Raw genomic sequence first — 24,122 nt, 5'->3', positions numbered from 1 at the left:
GTCCTGGTATCCATCCTGGCTGCCTCGCGCTTGCATGGCTCAGTCACTGCCTACAGGCCTGTGTCGGGGGAGGGCTGTCACTCGGGGCCTTCTGCTTGGGAGCTCATGCCTGAGAGAATGACCCTTTCCTAGCCAGGGAGAAGGGCAGCCAGGCAGGATGGCTGAGATGGTTTCTGGGCTCATCTCACAGTCTTAGGGAGCCTGGCCAGGAGGGGGACAGGCATGGGGAACCGTGCCTGGGACTTGCTCAAGGGCGAGGGTTCGTACCTTCCAGGCCTGTCGTATTGAGGCAGAGGGTTTCCTTCTCAAAGGGCGTGGCTGCAGAGTACAGGACCACTGTGCCTTCTGCTCTGGTGGAAGCCAGTGTATGGAGGGACCCATGGGTGCCTGGGCTGTGGCAGGTGGCAAGGGAGGCTTCCTTCTATGCTGAGGCACCTGCGTGTGGAAGGAGGCAGATTAGGCCACACGGCAAGGGGGCTCCCAGCTCAGGGTACAAGAGCCCCTTGGGAGTCTGCCCAAGCAATATCCTCACCCTTCATTGGTGGGTTTGATGTTCAGGGATGGGCAAAAGCTGGCTAGGCCTGGTTTGAGAACAAGGTGGACAGGGAAAAAGGGAGGGAGGGAGGCAGAAGATCTGGCTGGTGGGGCATGCTCAGGCCTCGGGTGGCCTTGGGCGGCTTCGGGTGGCCTTGGGCGGCCTCGGGTGGCCCTGGCGCCTTCTGCACTCAGCTAATGTGTGTGTGGGGTGAGCATCTGCATTGAGCCAATGAGTGACTTCAGAGTAATGAAATGGGGGTGGGTTAGGGGAGGGGGATGGGGATGATGGAGGTGGGGAGATGGGGGCATGTGGGGGCCATGACTGCCCCCCAACATCAGATGGACCTGGGGTCCTGAGATGAGGCTCCAAGAGGATGTCCTCTTCGTGAGCTTGTGCAGATGGAAGGAGACCCCAGTTAGCTCAAACCAAACATGGGTGGTCTGTCCCCTCATGGAAGTTACCAGAACAGGGCCCACCTGCCATGTCAAGATGGGGCCATGGCAGGGGTCCATTGTCATGGGAGACACCGTCCAGTTGAGACCAATTTTGTTCTCCCCATGGGGTGGACCCAGCAGAGAGAGCAGGTCTTGTGAATGAACTTCGGGGCCTTCCAGTCCCTCATGTCCAGCCTGCTGGCTGGAGCTCCGGAAGCCTGGCCTTCTCCCCCTGGTGGCTGAGCTAAGGCCTCTGGACTCCTGTGGGTGTGCAAGCTGGATGCTGGAGTCAGCTGGGCGGGGCTATCCCTGGCCCTCCAGTACTCCTGCTAGGTTCCTGCTGGCCAGGAGGAGGTGACGTCAGCCCGTTCATCCCCTTGCCCTGTTTGCTTTGGAACCAGAAGTGTGATTTTTGCCAGAATGCATTTGTATGCTTCGCACTAAAGATAAAAAGTTTCTAGACAAAACAATTCTATTTTGATACACAGAATTCCTATCTTGGGTTATCTTATTTAGAGCACTTCTCTGCTTTCACTCATGCAAAACTGTAGACTCCTGAGGACTAGGACACACGTGTCGGTGCAGCGCTGTGTCCTGGCCACCTGCGGCAGTGCCCAACGTGCAGGGACTCCCGGGACAGGCAGTGAGTGGTGATTCCGTGCTGTGACCTCTCGCGATCTCCCTGGCTGATGCCCCCACCTGGTGTTGACGTGCGTCTCCCCTTGCGACTTCTTCTCTCTGCCCATCTCTCTCCTAATAGTTATGGATTATGGAAAAGGAGAACAAAGCCCATTAAGAGGTTCCCCCGCGTTTGATTTGAGGAAGTTCTCATCAGAGCAGCTCCATTTATTGGCCGTTAGTGTACAGCCTTATTCCCCTCTCACAAAACGAATATTGCCTTGTCTCCTTGAGAAAAATTGATTTCAACCAGGAAGGAGAATAGCCGGCTCCCTCCTCCTCCTTTTGCTCTTCTTCTTCTTCTTTTTTTTTTTTCTTTTCCTCCCACAGAGACGGAATTTATCTCTGAGGTGGGTGGGGGGAAAACAGGAATAATTGGACCCGAAGCTAATTCTCAGAGATTCATTGTCTTGAAAGCTCCCGGCAGAGTGTGGGAAGCTTGCCTGGAGTTGCATGCTAATGATAAGTGACAACTCCAGCAGACCATGGCATTGAGATATTTAGGCCTTCCTGCTAGGAGATGACACATTCATTTTCTCTCAGATTGACACTGGATTATTAATAAAATATCGGTGTTGGGATATGACAGGTGAGGGGCCACGGAAGCCCCAGGCTCCACTTAGGAGGCGTGGACTTGGGCCGGATGAGACCGCAGTGGGGTTGAATGAGAGCCCGGTGCTGGGAGCCTGTGAGTGAGGCTCCAGTGCTTGCCTGGGTTGGGCCTGGGGCTCCTGCAGCCAGGCCGCTGGGCAGTGGGGATGGGCATTGTGCCTTTTCCTGGAGGAGGGATCCCAAAGCAGGAGGACACCCTTTGCTCTCTCACCTTAACCCACCCTTTGCCTGGGCCTGCTTCTTGGCCACAGGCTTTCAACATAAGAGATGTTTCCTGTTAGTGTTTACAAAAGCCACTGAGGCTCTCACCTACTTCACCCTCTCCATGGGCATTTATGGAGTGCTTGCTGTTTACAAGTCATGGTGGGGGGAGGGAGCAGAGCAAGCCAGTGTCTTGAGCCAGACGTGCCAGGTGTAACTGGCCACCATACTTCCCTGCTCCCCAGTCCCCTTTCCCCCGAGATTGAAGAGCAGAATTCCCAGCGGACCCCTGGGGAGGCCGTTCCCGCTCTCCAGGACCTGGCAGGCTGCGCTTGCCAAGGGGACGATGACAGAGTCCTTTTCTGCTGTCTCGCATCTTTTGTTCCACGAGAGCTCTGGCTTTTCCTCCCTTGCCATCCACACATCTGTAGGGCCAGGCTCACTGGTGTCTCATGTGGTATTTAGCATCAAAATCAGGAGCTCATGTGACTGGGGCCTTGGCCTGTGCCCTGCCCTCCAGCCACATACTCTGGGCCTGTTGCTGCTCCACCACAGCCCTGTCCTTGCCTTGGCCTTGGCTTCTGCCCAGATGCTGCCTCGCTGGAGAGGCCCCCCACCCAGGTGGCCCTGCCTTGGCCCCCTCACCACCCCTTCATTGGTGAACCTGCTGGTGGTTCTCCCCCAGCCCCTTCCCCTACCTCAAGGCCCCAAGCTGCACAGAGTTGGGGCAACAGCGCTCAGAGCACCCTATGTGATGGCCTGGCCCATAATAGCTGCTCAGTAAATATTAACGGAATAAATCACTGAATGCCATAACAGAATCTCCAGCCGAGCCCCAGGGAGTGCTTGGGAGGGAGTCGTTAATGAGTCCCCGCAGACGGGCTCTGGAGTGATTCCTGGTCATTACCGTCTCTCCATACGGGTTGCCTTTTCTTTACTGTGACCTCCAGCGACAATTTATATGAACAAAACTGTGGCTGACAGCCTGCATTTAATGATCCTTGGAAAGTACAAACTGACTCCTGCCTCTGCGTCTGGCGGTCCTCCCACTGCCCCTTGTCCTGCTGTCACCTCCTCACAGGGACGCCTAGGTCCTGGAGGTGGGGATCTGGGGGCACCTGGCCTGGGGGGGGTGTCATCCGCCTGTGTGGCTGTCCTGGAGTGGCCTTCCTCCCAGGTGACAGAGAAGACTCAAGGCTGCTGACTGCACAAAGCACCCGCCTCCACCATGGATTTGGACACACAGCGTGGAGGAGTCCTTGGAGGAGGCACTTGGGAGCACCTGCTTCTTGGGACCTGCTTGTCTCAGATGGGAGAGCGGGCACAGGCGCGGCTGCCTGATGGCTTCCAGAGGCTTTGAGGGCCGGGCGTCTCTCTGGTCGTTTGTTCTCTGATAAGAAAGCCTCGTTTACGATTTTCAATTTGCCCTTATTTTAATGAAAAGGAGCTGGGGTTGGACCGCCCAAGAAGGAGCTAATCAAATAACGCAAATTGGTGTTACCTTCTCTGCGTCCTGATTATGTCTATGGCTCCATCTGGAATTTATTATGGAAAGCAATTGGTTTTCATATCTGGCAGATTGCAGCCTGGACTGGGCCCGGCAGCCCTTTCTTTCCCATCATTCTGTGAATAGCTTGCAGGGCCCCAGGTGGGGGTGGGGGAGAGGACCCTGAGTTGGCCAGAGCTGCCTGCCTGCCCCTCGTCCAGCCCCAGATCCTGAAGACCCTGTAAACACACCCGAGACAGGCAGCAGTCTGATAAGCCGGCCCCTTCCCATGAGACTTGGGCTGTCGCACAGGCTTCTTGGGGCTCCGTCTGGCGCTCTGTCAACCTCGCTGGGCGCCAGCAGTCCGATTCAGCCCCGCTGGGCCTGTGTGGGAGGGAGATAACAAAGGAGACACTCCTCCACCACACTGCTTCAGGAAGAACTCCAGGCCACGTTTAAATCAGGCTTACCCTGTCCTTCCTCCACAGGGACAATTCTCAAGAGCCCTGAGAGTGCCGAGTTTTGCTACACAGGAAGGGATGTGACAGGCGTCTGTAGCGAGACACAAGGCAGGGTGTGGTGTGCGGTTTCCGGGTTCTGCCCTTGCCAGCTGTGTGGCCTTGGGACAGGGCCCCCCCCCCCCCCCGAGCTCTGAGTAAAGCGAGTGGCCGTGGTGCTGCACGAGACATGCATAGAAGGCTCTCCCCACATCTGGCACGGGGCAAATGCCTCCCCAGTGTCAGCTCTTCTCGCACAGCAGGTGTCATGGTATCATGGACATTCTGGTCCAGGCTATATGCCTCTGATGGTGCATTTAAATCGGGCCATTCTGCATTGGAAAGATCAGAAAGAAAGGTGTGGGGACATAAAATATGTCCATTGCAATTAAGGGTGGCATTTCCCATTTTCTAACTGCCCACTGGAACGGAGATTTAGCACTGGCCTCAGAACAGCATCCTCTGCTCCAGCACGCCTCGGGCCCTGGCTCGTCACAGGGGCCTGTTTTATGCTTGGGGTCAGAGCCTGGAGGCAGTCAGAACTGCACAGACTGCACTTGGCCTCCAGCCTTGCAGTCACAAGGATAGAACAAAGGAGTGGACAGAAAGGGAGGAGCTGCCGCAGGACAATGCTCTGGAGATGTTCGCCGCTGAGCAGCTGTCCGCTAGGCACGTGGATGCTGCTGTTCTGGCAGGGAGGCCACAGGGACAGATCTGGTGAATGCGGCGAAGCAGGGACTGGGCAGCCTGAACAGAGCCGGTTGCACAAAACCCGCTCCCTCCAGGCCAGACTGACAGGATGGGCCAGCAGAAGGGCTCCCCACAGGTCACTGGGTCTCAGCTATCTGCAGAGATGAAACTGGTGTTGCTGAGGTTCTAGAAAGATCAGTGACCGAGGAAGTGGGGTTCCAGGAGGAGGGGTATGAACCAGACTTGTTTTAGGTACACTTTTCATTTTTGCTAGATGAACTTTGTCTCAGATTCAACCCTGAGTTGCGCCATAGATTTCTGTCTAGCATCCATACCCAGAAGCTCTCAAGAAGCACCGTGCCTCTGACCTTTGGTAACTTGCCTTCCTCTTTCCTCTGAAGCCTGGAGGAGTCTGTGGGCCTCTAATCTCTGGGAATGGCCTCTCTTGTGGGTGAGCTCTCCAGATGTACCCCCTGGGTCACCATTTCCTTCCATCACTGCCCAGACTCAGAGAAGGGGAACAAGTCGGTGATGGTTATTAGACATGAAGAGCATGCACTGTGTGCCAGGCAGCATGCTAGGCACCTTGCGGCCATGTGTAATTCGTCACACAGTTCATACAGAGCTGAGCCAGGACTTCAGATGTCAGCTCCGTCTCACTCTAAATCCCATGACTGTCTTCTTATCAAAAACTTTCTATCATGGGAAAGTCCAAACATCCACACATGTAGACAGGCTCATGTAACAAACTCTGTGATCATCCACCTTCAGCGGTGGCCAGCACTTGGGCTGGATCCAAAGCCAGGAGCCAGGATCTTCTTATAGATCTCCCACATGGGGGCAAGGGCCCAAGCACTTGGACCATCTTCTGCTGCTTTTCCAGACCATAAGCAGAGAGCTGGATTGGAAGAGGAGCATCCGAGATATGAACTGGTGCCCACATGGGGTGCCAATGCTGTATGCGGAGGCTTAGCCCATTAAACCACAGTGCCTTTCCTGTTAATTGTATTTTTATACAGTAGAAATGAACATTCCAAAATTAAATTAAGAAAAAATTCTATTCATGATAACATAAAAAAACTATTTTAAAAAAGCCCTTGGGATAAATTTAATTTACAAATTATAAAACCTGTACATTGAAAACTGTGAAGTCTCACTGAGATAAAGATTGACCCGGATGGAGAGACCGTCTGTGTTCTGTTATTGAAGGACTGAAGGCTCAGTGTTGGTAAGGTGGAAATTTTCTCCAAACTGATTTTTAGATTGTTAAGGTGGAAATTTTCTGCAAATCGATTTCTAGGTTCCTTGTAACTCCTATGAAAATACCAGTTGGCTTTGCACCCCCACCCCCAAGAAACTGTCAAGCTGATCTTAAAATGTTTATGGAAATACAGTTTTAAAAAAGAGAAACAAGGTTGGAAGAAGTGTACTCTCTGATTTCAAAGCTCACTGTCAAGATCCAACAATCAAGACAGTGTAAGCACAACAGAATAGAATATGAAGTCCAGAAATAAAGCTACGTGTCTGTGATCAATTTGGTTTTTTTTTTTTAAAGATTTATTTATTTGAAAGGCAAAATGATGGGGAAGGAAGGGGAGAGGAGAGAGAGAGAGAAAATGAACCTTCCATCTGCTGGCTTACACCCCAAATGCTCACAACAATAAGATCTGAACCAGGCCAAAGCTAGGAGCCAGGAACTCCATCCAGGTCTCCCACTTGTATGTCAGGGACCCAAGAACTTGGACCATCATCCATCGCCTTCCCAGGTGTATCAGCAGGAAATTGGATTGCAAGTGGAGAAACTGGGACTCAAACTGGCACTCTGATATGGGATGTAGGTGTCCCAAATGACAACTTAGCTCACTGTGCCATAATACCCAGAAAAGCAATTCAGTAGGGCAGGCAGAACTGTGTATGTGGGTGGGGATATGGAAACCTGGTTAAGCTTTTTCTGTCTTTAAGCAAATACTGCTGGGACGATTGGATATCCAGATGCCAAAAATCAATTTAGACCCTCAACTCACACAAAAATTAGCCCCAAAGTATATAATAGATGTAAATGTAAGTTAAAAATGTAAAACTCTGTAAAGAAAATGTAAAAGAAGGTTTTTGTGGCCCTAGGTTAGGCAAAAACAGTCTTACACATGATCCTGACATTACTCATAGAGCATTTCAGGCATGGAAAGCCAAGACACTGTGGCAAAAAATGGCCTACGTGAAAGATCTCTGTGAGTGAGAGCCCAGTGGGAAGAAGGAGCCATCAAAGAAGGAGGTACCTTTCTCTGAAGGGAGGAGAGAACTTCTGTTTGATTATGACCTTGTCTAAACACTGACGGAGTCTGTGGACTCAAAAGGCTTCCATAGCCTTGGCAGCTCATGACAAGAGCCTCGGGTGATCACTAACATCATAAATAAGTGTCAGTTATTAAATCAACAACAGGGATCACTGTGCACTTGCTCCCAATGTAGGCCCTCTGTCCATAATGAGTTGTACTATGAGAATTAACAGTTAAACTTGTCTTCAAACAGTACTTTATACTTTGTATGTCTGTATGGGTGCAAACTGTTGAGATCTTTACTTAGTATAGAGTTGATCTTCTGTATATAAAGATAATCAAAAATGAATCTTGGCCGGCGCCGCCGCTCACTTGGCTAATGCTCTGCCTAGCGGCGCCGGCACACCAGGTTCTAGTCCTAGTTGGGGCACCAGATTCTGTCCCGGTTGCTCCTCTTCCTGTCCAGCTCTCTGCTGTGGCCCAGGAGTGCAGTGGAGGATGGCCCAAGTGCTTGGGCCCTGCACCTGCATGGGAGACCAGGAGGAGCACCTGGCTCCTGGTTTTGGATCAGCGTGGTGTGCCAGCTGCGGCAGCCATTGGGGGGTGAACTAATGGTAAAGGAAGACTTTTCTCTCTGTCTCTCTCTCTCACTGTCCACTCTGCCTGTCAAAAAGAAAAAAAAAGAAAAAAAAGAAAAAGAAAAAAAATGAATCTTAATCAAGAATGGGATGGGAGAGGGAGTAGGAAATGGGACAGGAGTGGGAGTGGGAGGGTGGATATGGGGGGAAGAACCTTTATATTCCAAAAGCTGTACCTATGAAATTTATATTTATTAAATAAAAGCTTTCTAAAAAGCATTACTCATAAATTAAAAATTACAAATTTAATTACTAAAATGAAAAGAAGATAAGGGCCAACATTGTGGTATAGCCACTGCGTGCAACGCCAGCATCCCCTATTGGAGAGGTGTTTGAGACCTGGCTGCTCCACTTCTGATCCAGCTCCCTGCTAATGCACCTGGGAAAGCCGTAGAAGATGGTTCAACTGTTTGTGTCCCAGCCACCCATGTGGGAGACCTGGATGGAGTTCCAGGCTCCTGGTCCTGTCGTGGCCATTTGAGGAATGAACTAGTAGATGGAATATTCATTCTCATTCTCCCCCAAATCAATATTTAAATTTTTTTAAAGATTTATTTATTTATTTGAAAGTCGGAGTTACACAGAGAGAGAAGGAGAGGCAGAGAGAGAGAGAGGTCTTCCATTCGCTGGTCTACTCCCCAGATGGCCGCAATGGCTGGAGCTGTGCGGATCTGAAGCCAGAGTCAGGAGCTTCCTCTGGGTCTCCCAATGGGTGCAGGGGCCCAAAGACTTGGGCCAACTTCCACTGCTTTCCCAGGCCGTGGCAGAGAGCTGGATAGGAAGTGGAGCAGCATCCCATATGGGATGCTGGTGCTTCAGGCCAGGGCATTAACCTGCTGTGCCACAGCGCTGGCCCCAGAATTAAAAAAAAAAAAGACAAGCATGGTGGAAGTAAAGTAGTTGCGAATGTTGCATCCAGAAAAGAACTTGTAACCAGATTATTTGTAAAAAAAAACCCAAACAACCAAAAAATGAGAGGATAAACAACCCCAATCTAAAGTGGGCAGAACATTTAAATCACCACTGCACTAAAAAATGGTGTGGAAAGTTAATGAGTACAGGAGAAGATGCTCATTACCATAATCCTGTGTACACACAGTAGGACCAGGCTGAGTGTGGGGAGGACGTGCACTTCTTGTGAGGGCATGGAGGGGTGTGCCATGTTGGAACAGAATCTACCAGCTTTGTTTCTATGTGCTCAGTGTGCCCATCACATATCATTGCTGGGCTTTGAATCATGGTTAGGAATGTTTGCTCCATTTTCAAGTTACAAAAAAATCACCTGTATTTTCTGGAATATGCGCAATGTCATTTCTTATATTAGCATGTCTGGCCCCTCTGGGACACGTGCTACTGTGCAGTAGAAGGGATGGACCTGGTTTCCTCTTTTGCCCGGTGCTGATCCAGTTTCTCCCCATAACCCCTCCCCCATCAATTTGAGATAGCTTCTTTATTCTATCTGTTACATTTGTACATGTGATGGGGAATATTTCTGGATTTTCTTCTGTTCTATTGGTCTGGTTACTCATGTGTCAATTTCATCCTTTTAATATACAGAGGTTTTGGGACCAATGCTGTGGGTTTAATATATAGTGTTTTGGGGCCAGTGGGTTAGGCTGCTGCCTGCAGTGCCAGCATCCCACATGGGCAGCTGTTTGAGCCCTGGCTGTCCCCACTTCTGATCCAGCTCCCTGCTAATGGCCTGGAAAGACAGTGGAAGATGCCCCTGCTACTCATGTGGGGGACTTAGAAGAAGCTACTGGCTTCAGCCTGGCTCAGTCTGTCATTGTGGCCATTTTGGGAGAGAACCAGCAGATAGAAAAATCTCTCTGTGTCTCTCCTTCTCTCTGTAACTCTTGTTTCAGGTGAATGGGTAAATATTAAAAAAAGATGGAGGTTTTAGCCGGCGCTGCGGCTCACTAGGCTAATCCTCCACCTTGCAGCGCCGGCACACCAGGTTCTAGTCCCGGTCGGGGCGCCGGATTCTGTCCCGGTTGCCCCTCTTCCAGGCCAGCTCTCTGCTGTGGCCAGGGAGTGCAGTGGAGGATGGCCCAAGTACTTGGCCCTGCACCCCATGGGAGACCAGGATAGGTACCTGACTCCTGCCATCGGATCAGCGCGGTGCGCCGGTTGCAGCGCGTTGGCCGCGGCAGCCACTGGAGGGTGAACCAACGGCAAAGGAAGACCTTTCTCTCTGTCTCTCTCTCTCACTGTCCACTCTGCCTGTCAAAAAAAAAAAAAAAAAAAAAAAGATAGAGGTTTTATTGTGTTAATAGCTGATCGGGCTAGGCCTTGCACTTTGGTCTCCTGGGTGGGGTTTATCTGGCTATGTACGGTGGTTCTTCCTTTCAGGTAAACATAATAAAATTTTGTAGGTCCAGGAAATAATCCTGATGGAATCCTCATTGTCACTGCATCACATTTATAAATTAAGTAGGAGAAGATTGACATTTTTATGTTAATTTTTCTTTACCAAGATGTGTTTTTGCATTCATCAGTAACTTAGTTTCTTATCCTTTACAAGATAGTTATAGCTTTTCTCTTTAGGTTTTGGGAATTTCCTGTTAAATTTATGCCTGGGTATTTAATTTTCTTTTTGTCTGTGGTGCATTGAGTCTTCCAGTTTTCTTTGTATCTGCCTGACCATCCTCCATTCATCCATCGTAAGTTTATCTATATCTTGATTTTATAGCTGCTTCTTTACTGTTATAATTTCTGCTAAACTCCCATTGAGCCCTGATCTTTCTGCTGTGTTGCCCTGAGCCTTGTGGCTTGGCTAGCTGTTGGTGTCTTGGATAAAAGGGTTACCCGGCCAGCAGCCTCCCCAGTTAGATTGAAGCTCCCTGTGGTCCACATTTTCCCCTTGATATTCCTCTGTGGGACTGCAGCAGTTTCTCTTGGGGTTCCCGAGGCTCTCTTGGGCTATCAACCTCGCTTCTGCTTCTCCCAGGGGAGACCCTAAGATGAGAATTTGAGTACAAGCCTCTTATCTGAGAGGTAGCCCCAGGAACCAACAGCCAGGGAATGTGGATGCAAGAAAACAGAGCAGGATTGCAAATACAGGGCCTTGTCCACTCTGGGGAGTCAGGTAACACACCGAGGCGGGTGCCGAGAGGCTGGGAGCATGCCCAGAGTTAGTCCACAGCAGGGTGGGCACGCCTGGACTTCATCCGCCAACTCCCTCTCCATTGCATGGAGTAGGAGAGCAGAACTAGACCTGTTGTCTGCACTAAACCAGCAGTGTTGGGGGTGACTCCACAAGGCACTCTGTGCACAGCCAGTGTGCCCCAGCAGCGCTTGGCACATGGCACACGGGCAGTGCCAGCAGCTGGGGCACTTTTAAGCTTGGGTCTTCGTGCCTCCTCCAGGCAGTTCCTGCTCTCCCCTTCAGCAGCTCCCTTCCCAGTTCCCTGTGCTTCTCAGGAGGGTGCTGCCATTATTCTGTCTTAACACATGGGAAGCCCTCCACCAGCTGCTGGGCCCACAGAGCAGCTCCCCAGGTCCCTCTGTCCTTCCTTGGAGCCTTGCCCACCGGGTCCAGCTTAGCTTTGGGGGCCCTTCCTCAGCCTGTTTTTCGCTTTGCCGCTGTTGAGACTCGGGGCTGTGCTGAACACTTCTGGTGGTGCGGAGCAGAGGCGAGTCGTAGCAGAATCGGATGGGTGGGTGAAACACTACGAGGTTGTTCTTTCTTGCTGGTTACAATGACGATTCCATTTATTGAGACCACTTAAGTTGAACACCCCAGTTCCCCATGGGATTGTGTCCTGCTTAAAGTGTCAGGTGACAGGGCCATTCTTGGGGTACCGATGGGTGGCCATGCAGGGGAAGATGGGTTTCTGTGGGGGATGTCTCTGCCAGGCTGACATCACTCCGGGGGTCCCCTCTCTCTGGGTTGTCTCCCCCACCCTTTGGGGCAGTTAGCCTGGAGGACTGCCCATGTTTAGGGAAGGCAAGGGATGGAGTCCGGCCCCATTCTGTAGCCCACGAGAGGCTGGGTTGGATGAACGGTGGATCTTCTGGGTGGTGCTCCTGTGACACCCTCACTGGAGAGGACAAGGTGGACACAGAGCCTGCTGGTTTGGCCGTTTCCTGAGGCAGTGGCCTTCGTCATGGAGGTTGGACTGGAGGCCTTCTGAGGGGTCTTTTAGGGGTGGGCAGGTTCTGGTTCACTCTGAAGCTTAAGGATGAGAACCTGGAGCAGGGTTGATGAGGCAACTGGCCACAGAACTGGCCGTGTCCTCAGGCCTGCCTGCCGTTTGGAGGCAGGAGCCAACTGTTCTGTGCAGCCTGGTGAGTGCCAGACTGAAGGTGTCTGGTGACAGCACCGTGACAGCATGTGGAGCCGTTTCCCGATTGTTTTAGTCAGTGCAGACTCAGGGAGGAAACAACACTGACACAAACCAATTGCACCCTGCTCGGAAAACAATGAAGTGCGGGAGTCGCTGTTGAAAGTCTATAATTTCCAGGGGGATTGCTGTTTAGTCATCGAGTTGCAGCCGAGTGACATCGTCGGGCTGGGTGGGAACAATTAGCTGCAGTCACCCTCGCGGGGTGTTTTTTTTTTTTTTTTCCCTCTAGACAATGCAGTATTAAGCCATCAATGGCCAGTGTCCCCAGCTGATGGTGAAATGGCCTATTGTTCAAAGGATAAAGGAAGAGAGGGAGACTGGAGGCTCGGTGCTGCTGGGATGAGAGCTGGCGTGTCTTTCTACACCTCTGCTGCAGCGCAGAGCCCAGGAGTCACCGTGCCTGGGAAGCAACCCCTTGGTTTGCCTGATTTGTGCTGAGGGTTCTCTCACCTTGCCTGCGAGAGAGGTGAATGATAGCCAGCCTTGTGCACGAAGAGCTACTGGCTTTCCTTGCTTTGTGCTCAGGTGGAGGGTGGCCCAGAGAGGCTACAGCTGTGTGCCGTTAGCTTCCAGGGGTCTCCTGTGAAGGCAGGATCTGCTGGGCCTGTGCAGCTTTACCCTGAACTCATCCTCAGCCGCTAGAGAGCCTTGGTTCTTTGTCTCCAAGGAGTTTCCAAACCCAGATAAGTGACCACTGAAACTACAGATACACAGATCATCATCCTCTGTTCCCTGTAGCTGCTGCAGGCTCCCTTTCTGAAAAACTCAAGGTTCCTGTGGTTTGTGCGTTTTAAGTGGTGGAAGGATGGCCACCCTACCCTTAGCTTTTCACAAGCAGGTAGCAATTTTCCTAAGACGCTTTGCCCAAGGATGGAATGGATGGGTTTTCTCTGCCTTGTCTGAGACTTCTGGCAGCCGAAGCCAAAATGGGAAGGAATCAGGTGCTTAGCTTGTCGGGGAAGAAGGGCTATGGATGCTCTTTCCTATCTAGCCGTGATCTAAACACAGGCAATGAATCAAGAGCATTTGGCTCTGGCGACTAGCTCCTCTATTGGTCTGTTCTTAACATAGTCATCCACCGTCTGCGTTCAACTTATTTATTTCCTGATGCTGGGTGATGGATTAAAAAACGTGCAGGAAATCCTTCTGTGGAAGATAAGATATTGCCGGCTGCCACGACGTCGACCCCTTGGCTCTGTTTGCTTTCGCTCTCTCGGTTTTGCCTACTTTTCACAGGCCCAGGCCTCCACATCGTATATCCTGATTCGTTTGCAGATACTACTAAGGGGATGTTTTCTAAGCCTATCATTGACACATTTAATTCATTAGGTACCAAATCCACAAGCAAACTTTGGCTGGCCATAAAACATGGATAATCCAGGGAGCGGCGATAAAAGGTGAAAAATTACGTACCAGCAAACGTGGAATGCTGCTTTTCAGAAGAGACTGGCACCAGTCCTACGGTACCTTCCTGCATAATATTTCCTGCTGCTCGATTCTCTTGGTAACTCAACCATTTGTCATTTGCAGACCCCAGAATGGCTCGATGATACTCTACAACAGGAAGAAGGTGAAGTACAGGAAAGATGGGTATTGCTGGAAGAAGAGGAAAGACGGGAAGACGACCCGAGAGGACCACATGAAGCTCAAGGTCCAGGGAGTGGAGGTAAACCGCCGGGGAGCTTCTCCTGTCGCGCAAAGCCATTCGCAGCCCGCAGTGGACAATGGCATCGCGGGGGAGCCTTCCGACACCCTCAGAACATCTCCTGCCAGGGCCCTGGCTTTGCTGCTGTCTTGTTTCGCTGCCTTGTCTCCTTGTAGTGTTCGTTCAGGGTCCCAGTGGAGCTGGATGTCACTAAAGCCCTCTTGTTCTCAGGGAGTCACTGCTGGATGGATGGGGACTTGCCGGGTTGCTGGGGGATCACTTTTTACATTTATCACAGCAGAGCCTGCAGATGTGCAGAGAGTTTGCAGGCACTGGGTTGGGGGGGGGGGCGGCGCCAGGCAGCTTCCTGTCCAGATGGCCCTGCTGGCCTCTGGTGGGCCCTCTGCTCCTTCTAGCCAGGCTCATACCCTCTGCGACAAACCCCTCCCTCGCCTCTGGTATCCAAATTCTTTGGAGGTTAAAGACAATTGTGGGGGTTGGGGTGGGGGTGGAGGTCACAAGGTGTGTGTGGTTCTTGCAGAGCTGGGGCTGCAGAAACATCTTGGGGTCTTGTGCAAACTTGGGATTTGGGCCCTCAAGAGAAGATGGGGTTCAGGCTGGGTTCCTGGCAGTCATGCTGACCCCCAGGGCCCTCAGCAGAAAACATCTCCCACTCCTCGTGTTGGAAGGTCTAAGCCAATGCCTATAGTGGTAGAGGGAGCAAACACAAACAGTGGTGGATTCTCAGCCTGGGAGTTGGAGTGCGCCTGCTTCTCTGTCTCTCACTGAACCCGCAGAGCACAGCTCGTGCCGCCGCAGGCCAGAAGCTGGGAGGCTGACTTGTGGCTCCTGGCATTTCACGCTTGCTGGAGGGAGGTGTCCTCTGTCATGGTGTGCTGAGTCCTCCAGCTGGGACCGTACCCCACTTCTGTTCTAGGGGTCACCCTTTCGTGCTGACGTTCTGTGACTTTGTCATTACGACTTCTTCTGTACTGATCATGTGCTTTGATGACTGTTAAAAATAGCATCAAATGGCTTCTATTCTATTACCCCACAGAGAGAAATAACGTTTGCTTTATGAGGTTTTTTTTTTTTAACACCTAATAACAGTGCTTTATGATGATGAACAAAGAAAGCCCCGATCCGAGAAATTCCTGTTCCCCACACTCTCCCGTGCTTGGCGTTTGCACAGCATGGTCTAATTGACTGCATGGAACATTAAAACGCAGATCACGCAAACAGGCTGCTCAGGACTCAGCCCTGGGACCACAGCCCACGACTGTTCAAATACATCAGCTGCTGTCCACGGGAGGCAGGGCTCTGCTCTGTTGGGGATGACCCTCATTGCCTGTGACGGAGAAATAGGCAGAAAGAGAGGGACAGTGGGGATAGGGCCTCAGAGGGACCAATAGGCCTGCAGGGATTCCCATGCCCGCTCCCGGTGTATCTCATCTGCAGTGTGGCTTCCATCAGGAGCTTGTGGTTTTCAGTAACAGCAGGATAGAATTTGTCCCCAGCAGCAGCTGAGAAGCCCAGGTAGTGTTTTTTCCCTGGTGTTATAAATTAGAATTGTCACTGGATGGAATCAGGATGTGTTGTTATTTTTAGAGCCTGTTCATGTGTGGTCTTATTTGTGGCTCTCCCACTCACTGTCCACAGCCTGGCCCCTTGGCTCTCAGGGTTGGGACACCTGCCCTGTGGGAAAATGCAGGGCTTCTGGGACTTTGTGGGCATGAGTGGCCGCAGAGGGGGTGGACATGGATAATACCGAATAATGTTCCCCATTTTAGGGGTGTCCCAGTTTTACAGCACCATGGACAGTGCTTCTGTAACCAGTCTTGGGCACATTTTCCTGGGCCTGTGTGCACCCAGATTGGCGTTGGCTGTCTCTCTAGGTGCTGCCACACTGCTGCTTGGTAGCTGTGCCAATTATGTGCCCACCCACATTGGAAGTCACCATTGCCCCTCACTGCTCTTTGCAATGACACCTGAATTTTTCTTGATTATTTTTGGGAATGAGTGCTTTCTTATGTTAATGGGAGCCTTTAGCTGGTCCCTGAAGAAGGGTGCTTCAGCTCTCAGGATCGTGTCTCTTGTGTGGGCACCAACGTGGACCTGGGCTGGGGCCCCACTGGCTGTGTTCTCAGAGAGCGGGTAGGTGAGCAGTCGCCATGGGGATACAGATGGGGCTGTGCTTCTCAAAGCTACAGGGGGCTTCTGAGTTTGGACCCTGCTTTAGTGGACTCAGTTGGTTAGCTGCCATCACTCAGCATGAGGCCTGGTGTGGCAACTGCCAGCTCCCTCCTGCTGCATGGGCCGTGGGTTCTGCATGGGATCTCAGAGCTGTGAGTTTTCCACCACCAGAGCCAGTTCCCTGGGTTCCAGAGTATGATAAAGCTACTCAGATCCACCGTTTAACAGATCACTTGCCATAAGCCTTCCCTCAGGCCAGGAAGACTCGCAGCCATCCTGGAGCTGCTCCACAGTCTGGCTGCCTTTGTTGTCAGAGGCCGGGGCCCTGGCACACACGGCACCCCAAGGGCTCATTGATTTTCTCAGCTGGGTGTGGGGCCGGGGCAGCTGCCTCTGAAGCTGACGAGCTGTGAGACCGTGATTAGCTGTTTTGTCTGGGAGCCCAGGGGAAGCTAGTGCGACAGGGTTTCCAGGGATGACAAAGGTAGACGGGGAAAAGAAGGGGATGGTGACATCACCGTCTCTCAAGGACAAAATCTCAGTGGGCCTGAGGTGGGCCCTGCCCCCGGTGGATTCCTGCCCCTGTAGCCATGCCTGTCAGGGCCAAGGCCCTGGGGGTAGGAGGTCTTTGAGAGCAGAGCCATCTCTGAAGCACCCCTGTTGTAGGTCAGCCTGTGCCCAGGATGTTTTCTGGGGCTCACTGAAGAGTTCCTTCTGAGCTCATGGTACTTTCTCTGGCCCCAGAAACTTTTGGGGCTGTGTTGCATCCTGAGTGTGTGGGGGATCTTGTCACAGTCAGGTTGGCTCCCTACCCCTGCCCCATCACTCCTTCACTGCTGGGTCCCCATGACAGGGCAGTCATGGGGTTACAAGTCGCCTGTGCCCAGGTACCCCATCCAATCCTCATGAAAGCATTCCTGCAGAGACAGGTCGTTATACCCATTTTTATATTGTAAATATACTTTATTTATTTTTAAGATTTGTTTATTTGAAATGGAGGGAGAAGTAGGAGAGGGAGGAGAAAGAGACAGAAAGAGAGAATCTCCTATCTGCTTGTTTACTCCCCAAATGGCTGTAACTACCTAGGCTAGTCCTGACCAACACCAGGAACCTGGATCTCCATCTGGGACTCCCTAGTGTGTTCTGGGGGCCCAAGCACTTGGGCCATCCCCCACTGCTTTCCCAGGCACATTAGCAGGGAGCTGGATCAGAAGTGGAGCAGCTGGGACCGGAACTGGCACGCTGATATGGGATGCAACAGCTTAGCCTGTTGCACCAAACACCAGCCCCTGTTATACCTATTTTAAAGAGAAAGAGACTGAGCCTCAGAGAAGGTTTCCCTTGCTATGCAGCAGTGGCAGAGCTGGGACTTGAGCTGCGCTTGCTGGTTCTGAAACTTCTGCTGTGGTCCTTGCACCTATTGCTCCGGGCACCCGGATGTGGTCTCTGGGTCCTCTGGATCCAGTCCACCCATGTGGACAGCCCATTGCCTTCGCCCACCAGCACTGTGACAGGGATGTAAAGAGCATGCAGTGCCCAGTCTACAGGAGACAAGGAATCGTGTGCACTTTGAATGCAGGATGTCCAGGCTGTGAGGAGACGGTGTAGCTGCGGCTGACCTGGCCTCCAGGCAGTGAGGTAAACAGAAGGCAGGAGGGCGTGCTGGGAGCCAGCCAGGTAACAAGGTAGGGAAGTGTAAGTCACCGGTAGTGGAGTCTGTTGACAAACAGCTCACGTGACTGTAGGCAACAGGTGACCCTTGTGGCGACAGGTCAGTGTTTCTCTCAGCCTTAGCCAGCCCAGACGTTTGTCTCCCGGACTGGCTCCCTCTGCTCTGAAGATGGGTACCTCACCGCAACAGTCAGCCTTTGGAACCGAGAGGCGGTCCTGGTGCTGAGGCTCTGCTATAGCCGCTGTGGCAAGGACGGAACCTGCTCTGTGGTGGGAGGAAGCTGCTGGCCTGGACCATCCCCAGTGGGAAGGCCTGCCAGTAACCTCTGATTGTAACGTCCAGACGTGAGGAGGGAGTTTTGCTGAGCTGTTTGTGATGCCTGAAAAGAACAAAGAGTTCTGTTGCCTCCTCTGTGAGCTGTCGTCAAGCTGGAAGCACAGCAGCCTGGTCCCAAGGTTATGTTTTGGGCTTGACCTCATTAGAAGTGATGTTCTTTATTTGGGCACTTAGGCCACATTTTTTTTAAAAGCACCTCTTTTGAAAGTAGGAATGATATTGTAGTTACTGCATTAGGAATTAACAGGGCATGAAATAACTGCCTCGTGGCAATGCCAGATCACTTCAGCTCTGATGCAGCCCTAAGATAAATAGGTATCTTGCTTGCCACCGATGGAAAATGTTTTAGATAGCCAGCCACAAACAAGTATGGTACCCAAATCAAGTTTGGAAAACAGCAGTGAATAGATCAGGTGGAAGTAGGTTAGCTGATGAAGCAGAGGGATGGTGCACCTGGCTGCCGTGTGCAGAGGCGGGTTTCTGCCTGTCAGTAACTGGTTCACTCATTCCCTCTCCGGCCACCCTGTGTGCCCACCAGGCTGGACCCTGCAGCTCCCTCCTCTAGAACCCGGCTTGTCCCATGTCCAGATCCAGACCCTCAGCCCCTTATGACCTCTGGCCCCTCCAGGATACCTCTCCCGTTCTTCTCCCCTCCATTGTCAGTGACCTCAATCTGGACCTTTCTTACAGAAGTGTTTACTTTGTATATCAGCTTTGTCCAGCTCAACAGAGTAACACCGAATGCTTGCGATTCTCATTTTTAAAAAGATTTATTTATTTGAGAGGAGAGAGATCACACACAAACACACACACACACACACACACACACACACAGATCTTCCATCCACTGCTTCACTCCAAGATGGTCGTAATAGCCGGCACTGGGCCAGGCCAAAGCCAGGAGCCAGGAAGTTCCTCCAGGTCTTTCCCCGATTTCTAATTGTTTAGCATTCCTAGGACCCAATTCGTGTAATAAGAATTCTTTTTTTTATTTATTTATTTTTGGACAGGCAGAGTTAGGCAGTGAGAGAGAGAGAGAGAGACAGAGAGAGAAAGGTCTTCCTTCTGTTGGTTCACCCCCCAAATGGCCACCATGGCCGGCGCACTGCACCAATCCGAAGCCAGAAGCCAGGTGCTTCCTCCTGGTCTCCCATGCGGGTGCAGGGCCCAAGCACTTGGGCCATCCTCCACTGCTTCCCAGGCCACAGCAGAGAGCTGGACTGGAAGAGGAGCAACCAGGACAGAATCCGGCGCCCGAACTGGGACTAGAACACAGGGTACCAGCGCTGCAGGTGGAGGATTATCCAAGTAAGCCATGATGCTGGCCATAATAAGAATTCTAACTGACGTCTGGAGGCTGATGAAGCCCTGACAACCTGGGGTTTTGTCCTCCTCTGTCCTGGTCACATTGACAGTAACTTCTCACAATTCTATGGTCGGGCAGCCCAAGATCAGATGCGGGCACACATGGTGTCTGGTGAGAGCCCTGGTTGATAGAGAGCTGCATTCTCACATGTGAGGACACAGATCCCACTCTGGGCCCCACCTCCTGATCTGATCCCCTCCCAAAGGCCCCTGCCCTCAGATACCACCACCCTGGGTGTTAGTTTTCACTAGGAAGTCCCTGGGGGACACAGTGGTCAATCTGCAGCACCTGCTGAAGGCCTGCCTCTTCCCAGCGTCACCTGTCGGACTTTCACTGAATGCCCACTCCTGAGCTCATTGGGTTCATGTGCATCCTGTCTTCTGGTCACCAGCCACATCCCTTCCAGATCACTGCTTTTCTCTGCCCTCATTCCACCTGGGGACTGCGAGAAACCATGACAGGCCTCTTGCTGTCCACTTCAGTGGATGGGAATTGGACCCCAACATTCAGACACCCTGCATTACCTCCTAGTAGGCCTTAGCTGATTTTTTTCAAGTCCTTCTGGAAACTTCTATATTCCCAGATGAACTGCAAGGGTAACAAGTGTCTGTCTACTTCCAAAATGAACTGTTTCCTTGGGTCCTGAACTTCTATAATTCCAGATGAACTGCAAGGGTAACAAGGTGTCTGTCTACTTCCAAAAATGAACTGTTTCCTTGGGTCCTGAAACCGTAGCTCTCGTACTCCAGCACAGGCTGCTCACTTGCAGGCTCACCAGGTTTAACACATGTGTGCATGTAACGCATTCCTACACACATATCTGAGGGGATTACAGAACTCCCAGTTAAATGTGAATCTCAGATAAGCAGCAGATTAGTTGAAGGACAGAGATGGCCTATGCAATAATTTGGGACATCCTTCTGTTAAAATATTCTCCATGGTTTATCTGAAACTCAATTTTTGCTGAATTGTCCTATATTTTATCTGACACCCCTCTGACCACCAAAGCAGTTTTCCTGAGTCTTTGCCTACAGATAGGTCTGCTTGGGTCTTGTTAGAGACAATAAGAAAGTGTGACAGTTTATCTCTAGACCCATCACTGAGTCAGGAACCACAAATGACAGGAGGGCACGCCATCGCTAGAGAAGACACGACCCTCCTGGCGGTTTGCTGACAAGCCCAAGGATGGCCAGGCCACGGCCCTCCTCCTCTCGCTGAAAATGGAGTCATTCCTGTGTGCCTCTCCAGGGCCAGAGTGCTGGTCCTCCTGAAGTCAGGTGTGGCACCCGGGAGGCTGCTCCTGGAGGAGCAGGTGGCAGTGGGAGAGAAGCTTGCTAGCAAAGGCAGGCCAGGAAGACGTTGGAGGAGAAGAGGCCGTCGTCTCTGCCTGCCTTGCGTGTTTAGTACATGACGAGATGTAAAATATTTTGTAATTTCCCCTTTAACTTGATTTGAGCCTTATTAAGTGAGGAACTCCCAGATGAAGGTAGAGCCGTGGAATAGCCACTTGATATGCTGAACTTGTATTTAATTATTATCATAACGGTCTCTTAACATCGTGGCAGATTAGCCCACCAGGACATGAAAAGAAATTTTACATATTCAATTACGACGCAAACCCTTGCATACCACTGTCAAAATTCACTGAAGGCCTTCTGTGCTTGGCCCTCACCGTGCGGCAGGTGCCAGGTTAGTGCGTCCCAGGCCACACCACCTGGCGTTTCCTCGACGTCAGTTATAGCAGAAGCCGGGGATGGGTTTGAAGCTGTGGTCCTTCCTCCTTCCGTCCGTGAGTGCCCAGAGTTGTTTGCGCTGGGTAAAGAACAGCTCCAGCCTTCCTTGTCGGGGCTGTGAGATGCTGATCTCTGCATCTCCTGGCCCCTAGCACTGCTGGGGATGCTCCCTCCCACCCCCGGCAGCAGCCAGGGCTGGGTCCATGGGCACGGGTCTCCCCCTCGTCTAGCATGCTTTCCCGGATGTGGATTTGTCACCAGCTCAGGAGAGGTTTGCCAACCGATTTGGCCACATCCCCATCCACACTGCGGAGAGAGGGGTCAGGGAAACAGGTGTGGACAGCGAGCTTTTTTGGTGTCCGTAGGAGCTGGTGAGAGAAATGGTGCTGAGCAGCCAGGCAGGGAACAGCCATCCGCAGCTGCCCCGGACAGAGTGCTGTGTGACAGCTGGCCCCCGCCTCTTGTTTTCCCGGTGCAGTTGTTGGGGTGTCTGGCTTCCAAGATGAAATGACCTTCCCTTTCCTCGTGGCCCTCGATTCCAACAGGGCGCATTGCTGTGTGTCTTCAGGGGGTGCTCCACTTCCTGTTAGAAATGGCTCCTGGCCCACTCCTGCAACACCTGAGACAGACATAGCAACGGAAATGCTCACAGTGTGGGCTGTGCATGGGCCAAAGCCACATCCTCGGGGAGCCAATTAGAAGTGCAGGCTCGCAGGCCCTGCCCAGGACCCACTGGAAGAAGTGTGTGTGTTGTTATGAGCCCTGTGCAGCTCGGGAAGTAATGACACACACCATCCTCGGGATGCTGGTGGGGTCCTGCCTCTGTGCCTCCTGACGCCTCTGATTAGATGAGTGCAGCCTACCGTCCATTATCTTGTCCTTGACCATGAAGCCTGGAGCACAGCAGGTTTCTGACAGCAGAGGACACCACTGGCCATGATGGAACAATTCCCCAGCCCTCCATTCCCCGAGAGTGCCCTTGGCTGGCCTTTTTCGGCTCCTCTGAACCTTGCCTATTTGCTTACCACCATAGCCCATGCTCGGTGTGGTACTTGGGGCATGTTGGGTGCCCAATAAATGTTTTTTGAATGAATGAGTGGATTTTGAATGAATGGGATTTTTTAAAAAAAATTCATTTATTTGAAAGGCAGAATGAGAGAGAGAGAGAGAGAGAGAGAGAGAGAGAGAGGAAGACAGATCTTCCATCTGCTGGCTTACTCCTGAAATGGTTGCAATGGCCAAGGCTGGGTCAGGCCGAAGCCAGGAGCCAGGAGCTTCATCCAGGTCTCCCATGTGAGTGGTAGGGGCTCAAGGAATCAGACTGTCTTCTGCTGCTTTTCCAAGGAGCTGGGATTTGAATCAGTACCCAGATTGCTAGTCCTTGAATGAATGGACTTTTTCTGTAAAGGGCCAGACGATATGTATTTTTGAGTTTGTGAGCCAGAATGTCACAAGTAATTCAACTCTGTCACTGTAACGTGAAAGCAGCCTTAGGTGGTAGACAAGGGATGGACTGGCCGTGTTCCAATAAAACCGCATTTACAAAAAACGGGTCAAGGGCCAGCTTTGGACCATGGATGTGGTTGCCCACACCCATTCTAGAATATGGCAGCAGTTTCTAGAAGGAGTGGGTGCTATGGGAACAAGTAAGAGTTCATGGGGGATGACCAAGGACTTACTCCAAACACCTTTAAGGGTTTCAGTCCGAGCCCTGGTATCTCCTACAGCCTGTGGTGTTCACACTCAGTGGATATCCCTGCAACACATGAATGTTTCTGTTCATGACATACCTGGTGTGTTTGGGGCTTCTTTTTCCTTATTTTTAAGGTCAGTGCTTCCACCTGCTGCAGGCTTCTTTTTCTCACCCTAAGCTGTCCATGGCCTTGCAGAGGGCAGTTTGCCAGTGGGGCTGGGGAAGGGTTTGTCTCCTCGGCTGCAGGACGTCTCTCCATGGCACCACACAGGGTGGGGGGCAGGTCTCTGGGATGTGCCCTGCCCTTCCTTGACCAATAGGACAGCTCGGTCTGTGACCTGGGCCTTGCTGAGTGCGGCTGGGTTGGGGGCTTGGGATGTCCCAGCAGACAGAAAGGTCGAACGGCCTGCATCCTTGGCTGTGGCGCGTCTCGGTCTGTCTTGTGCTGCCGTGAGGAAAGCCGGGTAACTTTCTGAGGGCAGAGGTTTGCCGAACTCACAGTTCTGGAGGTTCAGGGGCACAGCGCCCACGTTTGCTCGGCTCTGGGTAGGGCCATGTGGCGGGTGGCATCACGAGGGCAGGAGCAGACGCAGAAGAGGCTGCAGGTGAGACAGGAAGCTGAGGCCAGGGAGTGGCCACACTTGCTCTTTTTGTAACCGCTCACTTTTAGGAACCCACAGATTCCATGAACTCAGCATCAGTGGTCTCCTCCCCAGGGTGGTGCCTATGACCTAATTATCTCCCACCAGGCCCCACCACCTCAGAACACCAGCACACTGGGGACTGAGTGTCTAGTGCACAAGCCTTTGGGGCCACACTTGAGCCACACCCAAACCACAGCCAAGTGCTTTGAAAGAAGCCGGGAACAGTGGCCGTGGGGAGGGCCGGTGCTCCTTGTCCAGGTTGCAGCCCCTGTGACCCCAGAACACTGGGAGCATCTCTTTCATCTTTGCTGCCACAATTTACATTCAGTTTTATGACAGATGCGAGAGGCAGACATTTGTTACAAAGGTGTGAGAAATGTTGACTCTTTGCGGATTGATTATTTAGGATTTATTTTATTAACTATTCTGGGTGGCGTGTGA

The 24,122-nt window shown here is 51.8% G+C and overlaps 1 protein-coding gene across 18 annotated transcripts in view; it reads left to right on the top strand.

Moving 5' to 3' along the window:
* Positions 1 to 24,122, top strand: part of CAMTA1 (calmodulin binding transcription activator 1) — an 848,439-nt gene that overhangs the window by 430,064 nt on the left and 394,253 nt on the right. For all 18 annotated transcript variants that reach the window (XM_070079345.1, XM_070079355.1, XM_070079348.1 and 15 more), the window contains one exon: positions 13,930 to 14,065. In XM_070079345.1, coding sequence (XP_069935446.1) covers positions 13,930 to 14,065 — 136 coding nt within the window. The remainder of the gene's footprint in view (positions 1 to 13,929; positions 14,066 to 24,122) is intronic.

The sequence above is a fragment of the Oryctolagus cuniculus genome, chromosome 7 (assembly GCF_964237555.1).
Source record: "Oryctolagus cuniculus chromosome 7, mOryCun1.1, whole genome shotgun sequence".
Taxonomy (NCBI): Eukaryota; Metazoa; Chordata; class Mammalia; order Lagomorpha; family Leporidae; genus Oryctolagus; species Oryctolagus cuniculus.
The sequence above is the reverse complement of the archived record's forward strand: the minus strand, read 5'-3'. Positions and strand labels throughout refer to the sequence as shown.